The 10,232-nt window shown below is 36.7% G+C and overlaps 1 protein-coding gene across 1 annotated transcript in view; it reads left to right on the top strand.

The window, feature by feature from the left end:
• Positions 1-5,922: 5,922 nt before the first annotated feature.
• The window catches only part of LOC146550291 (piezo-type mechanosensitive ion channel component 2), a 33,685-nt gene continuing 29,375 nt past the window's right edge, over positions 5,923-10,232 (top strand). Inside the window, exons 1-2 of the mRNA XM_085259786.1 lie at positions 5,923-5,986; positions 7,298-7,393. Coding sequence (XP_085115912.1) covers positions 5,923-5,986; positions 7,298-7,393 — 160 coding nt within the window. The remainder of the gene's footprint in view (positions 5,987-7,297; positions 7,394-10,232) is intronic.

The raw sequence follows: 10,232 nt of genomic DNA, 5'->3' as shown, positions 1-10,232 counted from the left end.
CAAATATTGGGGTGGCACACCAAAAACAGAAGAGTGCCGGGCGCAGTGGTGGGGAGAGGGTGACATCGTAAGGGAGATACAAATGACAAAAATAATGCTCCAGCTCACTGTAGGGCACAGGTGTTGAACTCCAGGCCTTGAGGGCCGGTGTCCTGCAGGTTTTAGATGTGCCCTTGAGCCAACACAGCTGTTTTAAATGGCTAAATGACCTCCTCAACATGGCTTGAAGTTCTCCAGAAGCCTGATAATGAACTAATCATTTGATTCAGGTGTGTTGGCCCAGGGTGATATCTAAAACCTGCAGAAGACCAGCCCATGAGGCCTGGAATTCGACACCCCTGCTGTAAGGTGTCTTCCTCTCTCTTGCGCTCACATTTATTAAAATTATTACCAACACAGGACCCACCCTAGGGGGGGGGGGTAACAAATCTTGGGGGGTGGCCAGTGCTGCCCCCTGGCTCCCCATTGGCACACAGCTGTCTGCCTGAGATGACTATATTAAAGATATCTGTTCTTACTGACATCATATAAAGCCACAAGCAGAAGAAAACTGCGACTGCTTTTGACTTTGCACACACAATGACCTATTTTTTTTGAAACTGAGTATTTATTGTTTTAATAGTACTACACGTCAGAGAAAATAAGGGTCTCCTTTAATAACGCAGGTGGTGGAACTGTTTGACTACTTAGTGTCACTCCATAAATTCATGAGAAAAATAAAACAGCCACGTGCAATATTTTTTTTCCTATAAAATATTGTGAAATATAAGTATCAAGTGGCATACCATGCAAATCTTTAGTGAGGGATGAGGAGTCCCATAGTGTCCTCCAGATAAAAAAAACTAAAATCCACGTTTTTTTTTATTTAGAAATCGAAGATAATAAAGCCACAGATAAAAGTCACCTGTGGCAGAAGCTGTATTTTCAAACACAAATGAGTAGAGCCAGCTGTGCTGACATTAGCACTCTCTACTCCTAAAAGCTCTGACTGATACATACCAAAGTGTTCAGCTTCCTCTAGATATCCATTATTTATTGTATAACCTGTAACCAAACCTACACATGTATTCACTTCATATAATATCCCGATCGAGTCCTGGGCGGAGTCTTTATCCCTTCTCCATCTAGATCTAGAGATATCAAATAAAATGTGCTATAGCCTGTGATAGTGGATGTAATCTATCAGTTCTCTGCCATTGGAGCAACACGGCTCTCCTTTACCAATATTAAACACAATACTAAAATACCACAAGTCACAGCCAGCTAATCTAAAGGCTAAAAGACTTGGTTAAACCATGGCTTTGAACTTTTATGTCCTGGTGAACTTTGAAAAGTTAATGTACATGCTTCAAAACAAATGTCCAGAATCCAAACTGCAGTTAGGACTTTTAGACACTGGGTGGCAGCAGTTTTCAAAATCAGCAGGCAGGTTTGGGTTTAAGTCAATTGCTTCTGAGTTATCCCCATGACATTCATACACATTTGACTGTAGAGCACACCACACCAAATCAATTAACAATATTTACAACATTTTTGAGTTTTGGATTGTTAATTGCTGTTCATTTTGTATTCTCTGTTTGCTTTTGTTCCTTGAGTTTTGCTTTGAACCCTCATTTTAGAGTTCAGATTTTCTTTACCTCTTACTTTGCATTATTTATTTTTGTTACTTTATTCTAGTGCAGTCTAGGCTCCCTAGTTACATCTTGAACCTTTTTAAGTGTTTGTCTCTATTCTGTTCCCTTTCATCTACTTCCTGTTTTACTTCCAAGTCACAATTTTATTGTACACATTTTTAAAAAACTGCTATTTTTTGAGTAAGTGAATCATATTAAACATACTGAAAAATATCTAAGCCGTTTTCACTGGCTTCCTTCTTTCTACTGATTTAAAACTAGAACCATGAAACTTTACCAAGATGTACTCCATGACCATGTGGTAGCCTTTGGTAGTGAGTCCGTTGCAGACTGGGAGCTCTTTAAAAATATTTTGTCAAATTCCCTGAGGAGAAGTCTACCATCTGTTCAAGTACAATACAAAAAAAAAAAAAAAAAAGCCGCGCCACACCTTTTTGTTTTGACAACCATCTCTTTGAATATGCTAAAAGTCTAAAAGATGTGAAATCAAGTTGTGACTTCAAACTTGAAATCAATCACAATCTCCTGTTAACTGTGTCCCCATTCATTTGAGTCACTAACTGCAAACTAATAGTATATATACCACATGTTGTTAGTGTTTAGTGTTAAAACTGGGGTAGGCATATTGCTTTGCATGTCACTGGACAAAGAACTCACAATAACTTTTGTCATATTGTAATACAAATAGTCTAAAAGAGAACTAGACTCCTCCACCTTTTCTCTGTCCAGTTTTTCACACCATATCATGCGGGGAATATAAACTAGAATAAAGGCAGGATCTGCACGGTCCTATAGGTCCATTAGTCCTTGGACAAATGCACAGTTTCTTGTAGTTTTTTCTCCCTGCACCACCACCCTGATTTTAGATCAAACAATCAAGATATGATCTAACTACAGCGTTTCAATTTTAATTCAAGGGATTGAACAAAAGCATTGAGCTAACTTTTAAGGTGCTAAAGTATTTTTATACATAGTCACCAATTTTCAGAGGCTCAATACTATTTGGACAGTTGACTGACAAGCAACTGGTTGATAAAACATCTGGAAATGATACAGATTCAAACTTGTATTTGTTAGTTGTTCACTGGAATTCTCAATATTTGACTTACAAAGAGATGTCAGTGCAAGTGCCCATCCTCATGTGGGCTGAAACAAGTAAACCTATCAGAGAGACAGCAAAAACCTTCAGGAATAACCAAATCATGATCTAGTACATTATTTAAAAGAAGGAAGCCAAGCAAAGTATAGAGAAGGAAAGAAATAGCCCCTGATGCTAAGCATGTGACCAAACATGGTGGAGGTAATGTTGAATGGAACCAGGTCACTAGTATGTATTGATGGTGTGACTGCAGATAGAGGTAGCAAGATGAATTATGTAATTAAGTGTACAGGGTTACACTTTCTACTCAGATTCAGCCACAAAACTGGCCAGAGAGCGCTTCACAATGGAAATGGATAATGATCCAAAAAGCATACTGTACAAGCAACACAAGAGCCTCTCAAAACAAACAAATAACAAAAAATGGGCTGGTCTTTAATAGCCAAGTCAGTCACCTGATTTCAAGCAAAAAGACAAAACTGAAGCAGACAGACCTACAAACAAAGGCCTAGTCTGTCAAAATCAGCATTTGGTGATGTCCATAGTTTCTAAACTTCAGGTAGTCATTGACTGGAATAGATTTTCATCCAAATTCTTATATTTAAAATGAATGTAGCTTGTTTACTTAATTTTGACCCTCTGATAATATGTGACTATGTATAAAAATGACTATAGCTGCTAACCAGTTAATACACCATATCTTTTAAATCCCCTTGAATTAAAGCTGAAAGTCCACACTTCAACCAGATCCTGATTCCTTTATTTAAAATCCACAGTCATACTGTACTGAAGCAAAAGTACAAACACTGCTTCACTGTCCAAAAACCGAAATGTCTCTGTATAATGCAGCCTTAATATCAAGGCAGGTGTGGGTTTATTTGTATTTTTAAGGCGGTAGAGTGAAGTGCATCAGTGATGTATGCTGGCAAATGATCTGTAAATGTTAGAGGAACTGAAGTGAGACTGTTCCCGGCAACAGATCAATATTGGCTCAACACCCATCGAAACCAGGGTGCTAAACTCAGAGAGTAAAACTCACTTTGAGTCAGAGTGCCATTTCTACCGATTTCTGTGCACGTCCTCTTGCGCACATGCTGAGCATGAATTATTATTCTGATCTTAAAACTAAAACCTAAGAAAGGTGAGAACATCTCAAATATATTTTCCTATCTCTTAAATAGCTAAAGACACATGCACACTCACATGCACTCACATCCCCACCCATGAACCTTCTAGGGCATGCCCGATGGCATCTCTTTCTAACTGCACTGTCATGAAATGTTAGCTGCACACTCAGCACTCATTGTCATCATGATCAATTTAGATTTACTGCTGAGGAGTAATTCAACCTTTTTTTTCTTTCTTTCTTTCTTTTTTCTTTTTTTTTACACTGTGTGCTTATCTGCACACATCTAAATATCTATAAACATACACAAAAGGGATTTATTACTATAGCTTGGTGTTGTAATGTAACGACAATTTAAAAGTTAGATGTTAAGCATTAACTGTAAGCATAGTCAAAAATCCCTCCACCATTCTCCTGTCTGGCTGCAAGAGATCCCACTACCACATTGTTAACAAAACACTTCATTTTATACAGCTGATATTTTCATTATTGGTTATTGCTTAGTCCATAAATTTTTTTAAAAAAAGGTCCAATACAATTTCCTAGAGAGGTGGCATCTCTTTTGTCTGAACACTCAAATGCCCTTATTTGAATCTTTACCATGTAAAATAAAGAAAAGGAAAGTTTAAAGTTTGCTTGAAAAAACAACTTGAGTGATTATTTAAAGACCAAAATGTGACCTCTATTCACAAATATCATTTCTGCTGCTTTGCTTTACACGGAGAAAATAAGATTCACACTCAGTACCCCGCTAAAACTCAGAGGATGCTGTATGAATTTGATTAAAATATCACACATAGATTGACCTGCTATACAAAGTGTTGATTCCTTGCAATATATAAACAAGAAGAAAACTGTGACATTTTAGGACAACAACTACTACTTTTAATGTTTTAAGTTATCTTTTTTTATTTAAGAAGCTGGTATTTCTTTTTTTTCCTGTTCTTATACACAGCAAATTCCTGCATTCCTGCAAATCCTTAAACTTTACAATACTGCAATTTAAATTAAATGAACATAATTTTACACTACATAATGCATAAACGCTATTGCTTCCTCAAACCTGTGCCACGGTTAATTAAATGCTAATAAAGTGCTTTTCCAGTCTCACTCTACTAATAGTCCTGGAAGAGGCTATTTTAACACATTTACATTATTTATGTTGCCAAAACTATCATTTGAAACACAAAAAGATCATACTGGATTTTTCTCCCCCAGCCTTTCTCTTATATTTAGAACAAAGTTAATGTTATTGCATTGTAAGTCCTTGCATTGATCATCCCTCTGTAGTCACACCAGCTCTTTAATGGCCTCACATCCATGAATATTAGATACACTTCCCTTCACCCCTCAGTGCAAATATGATGAGCCAGCCTGACGCGGCTTTAAGGAAACAAACAACGAGATATGAGAGTATCTGTATGGGTTTCACATATATCAGATAGAGAAGATTCTGGGATACACTAGTTCGAATACAATGCAAGAATGAAGGCATGGATGCAACTTGCACATGCAGAAACTTATAATACTCCCCAATGACATCTTTCAGCAGAGTCACACAAAAATCACTGCTGCACTTTGGTGTTCGTCTGCTTTTGTGTAATTCTGCAAGCGTGTTTTACAGTGAAGCAACGATAGTGGATATTCTCCTGAGTGAGATTAGCTACAATATGAGGATAGTAACAGAGATGCTGGGTTACAACCCATTATGTCTGGGAGAGAGACAGAGAGAGAGAAAGGGAAAGAAGAGGGAGGTGAGGAGGAGGCGGAAAGGAGGGTGTGACAGAAACACAAGCGAAGAGCAAAGGGAGTCATTATCCGCACACAATATTTGAATCTGCTGTGTTTTTTAATCGCACTGCTTCTCGTCCTCGTGTTATTTTTTTCTTTGCTGTACTATAAGATACTTTGATTGAGGCAACATGAGTTCTCTTCTGACAAATATGTGAGCGGGCTGGAATTTCCCTCCACATAACTAAGTCACTTACTTATTTATGCGGACATCCAGCGAGTGAGAGCATCTGAAGGAGCAGTTTGGGTGTCTCTGACACACGGAGGAGGACATGGCGGGGGACCTTGTGGTTGGGATGCTGTATAACTTGTTACTACCCCTGCTCCTGCTCACTGGTGAGTTGATGTCTGTATGTTTATTTAATTTTTATTTATTTTTACTGCTGGTGTTGGTGGTTTTGTCCGGAGATAGTGGGGTTTATAGGGATATGTAATAGACGCGGTTTCAGATTTTTGGGTGTAAAAGTTTACATGGCAAGAATCTTCAGGTGTTTACTAAAGGTTGCATATCTGTTAACACAGCATAAGTTGGGTAAAAGCTACTGGTGAACCCTTGTTGCAGCATATTATCGAGACACAAAAACAATTTGTGAGAAGCAATGTGCTGCCAGATTAAACCTGAGGTAGACCGTGCTGATGAAAAACAGTTACTCCTATCTGAGCAGTATTTCTGTACCCACCATCGTGTAAACTGTTTAAGTGAAACATGCACATAACGGCCCTATGTGCTACAGGGTAAGGTTAACACTTAACCTGTGCTTGCTGCTTAGGAGCATTTTGATTATCATTTGTTGGTATTTCTGCTGGCATAAATGTTCTCATTTTGCTGTTATAATGTTGTTTAAAATGAATGTATCATATTTGAGGTTAGGTATGAGGTAGTCAGTATTAAGCAATATTCTTTAAGATTCTAACAAATCATCCAGCAGCAGTACCAAAATATTAGCTGAATTGTAGGGCTTTTTTAAATTAGTTAACTAAATTAATATTTATTCCTGTTCCAAAATATTTTAGGTCTACTTGTTGAACTCAGGTCTTTTCCAGCATAGAGCAAACCAATCGAAAACCATCAGCATCTTTAACCAGCTTTGTTAACTAAGGTTTCCTTGCTAAAACAAATATAATGGCTTATATTAATGGTAATAACAGCTTACCAGGGATTTTTCCTACACATAAGAAATCACCCCGGAAGTGTGTAACCTTTTTTTTTAAAACAACTTTAGGTTGGGGTTAATTTAATTATGCATAAAGTGCACCTTTGCTTATCAAATGGGCAAGAATAACAGGAAAATGATAGGGCTTCTGTTAAGTAGTATACACTCAGTGCTGTTACTATAAGCAGAGTAGTCATACTGATGTGGATAGACAACCCAGAACAACCCTTTCAGCCAGGTTTTATAAATTGTTATACTATAAAAAAAAAAAATCAAAGGTATACTAGACACAGTTTATTCTTTTAGCCTTTGTTTCATTATGTGTGTTTTACTGTTGTGATGTGTACCTGCTACCTTAGATGAAACATTACGAGTATTTTAGAGTTTACATAATAATTAACATTAAAAAGAAGCATGCTGTGCCTTATAAAAAATACTCTTTTTCTTTGAATTTCTCTCAGACCCATTGTGTTTTTTCCCCTCTGCTTCTCAGCTTCATCTTTCCGCTATAATGGTCTGTCACTGGTATATTTCCTGTTTTTGCTCATCTTACCGCTGCTGCCGAACCCGAGTCTGGTCACCATGAAAGGTGAGAGGGGCTCCAGAGGCTAATGATGTCATCTGGCATGTTGTTGCTCTGAATCATAATGTAAAGGTCTTGGTTCAAACTTGATTCAAATCTAAACAACATCAGTGATTCAGTCTTTTTTGCCTGAACTTTAAGCTTATAAGATTATTCCAGCATGTACCAGGTAATTGTAGAAAAACAATGTTCATTTCCTACAATCGTGGGTTAGAGAAAATGCTTTCACTTTAAGAAACATTTCTTGTGATGTGTTGTATAAAATTTGTGGTTCCACATATTTGTACACCAAATGCTCTGTGGCATTCAAACCTAATATTGATCTGGCATCTTATTTTAACGATTAAAATGTTTGGTTAAAACTGATAAAAATTAAGATACATTTTTAGAAATTTAGAATTAGCTTCATGACCCTGACGTCATTCACTCACCTTCTTTCTTGTGGCTTCTTTTAATTTTGGCATGTTGAGGCCGTTTAGTCAGTTCATGCTTCTGTTCAGTTCAGGCGATGATTCGATGGAACAGGACATCCACAGTTATACAGTCTCTGTGTGACAAATCATACTCCAAACAATTAGCAGTGCTTTGAGGTTTGGGCAAATACTTTTTTGTTTTCGCAAGGTCAGGCTGGTATTACTTGATCATTATATATAAATTCATATAACTAGGAATTTATATATTTGCTTATTTTAGTTTAGTCTCTATCTTAACTGCTTTTTGCATTGTTTTTTATGCCATTTAATTTTTTTAATTTATTTTACGCTAATTTATGTACAGTTTTGTGATGTTACTTACCTACTTATCATTTCAAACTTGTATTTTGTGTTTTCGCTGGTTGCCTTTCCCTTTTTTTTAAACTTAGTTTAAAGAGCAGACACAGTTTCACATGACGTATGTGCAAAAGTAGGAGAAATCAAGTAATCTGATGTGAAGTAAAAGAAATGTAAAGACCAGCGCAAGTAAATCAACCTGTGTGCGATGTATATATGTCTACAGCATGTGTGTGTGTCTGCCTTCTCTGTATTGATCACAGCATTCTGATGAATTAAAGTATATGTATCCCTCCCTCAAAGTACTTTGTAAAGGGGAAGTGGTTTGAATGGTCAAATCAATTATACATAGCCTGGTAATTACAGCAAGGAATTAAAAGATGTAATGTCAGCATTTTCACAGCATTTCTTCTTTCGCTCTTTTTCTATGCCTCCATATAAAAACTGTTTACCCTTCAGCTTCATAAATCCCCCTGCTATAATCTTACTGCGCTTGGACTAAGTGGTGAAGCCTGTGTACATCGTGTGTGTAAGGCTCATGCGTTTCTGTGCACCCACCTATGCTGGAGAGAGTGTGTACGTGTGTGTTTTATGAAACAATGCTTTTAGTAAAAAGCGTGAACATCGACAACGCATTTGCTGGCTCAGCTAATGCTAAGCCACGTCAGCTATTAATGCTTTGTATCTCCAACCTTTTGATTACAAGAACTCTAGCCCTGAGACTATGAACTGTTTTATTTATTTGAATATACAGCCAAAATCGCAACACAGCAACTCACTTTTAGACTGTCATTAATATCTTTAATGACAGTCTAAAAGATAATAAATTCGGAACTTGTGCAAATAATGTTGTGACATGAATGTGATTTCAAAAATAGTGCCACAAAGCGATTTCATTGGATAAATAGCTGTACTAGACCAGTTGTGACAGAGCTAGGCGTTTCTTTGAGACTTGAGTGTCCAGTTTCTTTTAAAGAAACTGAAGTATGGACAGAACCAGTCCAATTTACTGCCAAGTGTCTGGGAGACAATATTCTGCTGAACAATGTCTGAAGAGAACCACAGGATGCATCCATTACTGTGTGTTTTTGTGTATATGTGTCCCAGAACTCAGAGAGTAACATGCCGGCTTTATTTAAGGGGAATAAAAATGATTATTGAGTTGAACAGGAGACAACAAAACACGTGGTGTACAGCAAAGATAAAAGCAACTTCTATTTTTATTGAAACCTACTTTTCTCTGCAACTACACCTGTGGAATTAATCCTACTTAATTTCAGATACAATTCTGGCTTCCAACAATTATAGAACAATATAATAGATTTAAAAAACTATTGCATAATATTCTGTTTTGCAACAGTTTGCTTGCTTTGCCTTTCAGGACATCTCTTTCTTTGACTTTTGTTTCTCTATAAATTTTATACCAGGGTGTCACAAATTTTGTCCTGCTCACATTTTATTTACATATTCATCTTTTATATTTGAATTACGGTTAAAGTTTGAAGAAAGTTGAATTGACTCAGTATTTTCAGTCTATGAGTAATTGTGTTAGTTATTTGTGATTTCATAAAAGATAAAAATAATAGATTTTGTCCTAATTTCATAAAGTTTTCTTGGTAACATTTAGAGGGAGAGAAATTGCTAATTATTAAAGATTAAAACATCAAAGTCACACCTCGGGACCTTTTCTATCAACATATATAGTGAAATACATCATTTGTTTCCTCGAGAGACAAATTTTGTATTTTTCCCTCTGTAATTCACCACAATGGATTTTAAATCAAACAATCACGATGCGATTGAAGATTTTCACCTTCAGTTCAAAGGGTTGGAAAAAACGTGTATAGTTGTATCATTGTTGAGGTCCGCAATAAAGAGACACCTTCATAAATGGAAATACAAAGAATTTACAAAAAGATGCAAACCACAGGTTACAATGAAGAATAAGAGGGCAATGTTGCAAGAAAACATCTAAAACAGCCTGAACAGCTCTGGGGAAACAAAATCCTCGGACAGATGAAGCCAAGATTAACTTGTACCAGAATGATGGGGAGAGTAAGACGTGGAGCAGAAGA

This window comes from Mchenga conophoros, linkage group LG20 (genome assembly GCF_057382185.1).
Source record: "Mchenga conophoros isolate Kocher_MC1m ecotype Shallow Benthic linkage group LG20, M_conophoros_male_GT1.1, whole genome shotgun sequence".
NCBI lineage: Eukaryota > Metazoa > Chordata > Actinopteri > Cichliformes > Cichlidae > Mchenga > Mchenga conophoros.
Note: the sequence above shows the minus strand (reverse complement) of the source record. Positions and strands in the feature narration are given on the sequence as shown.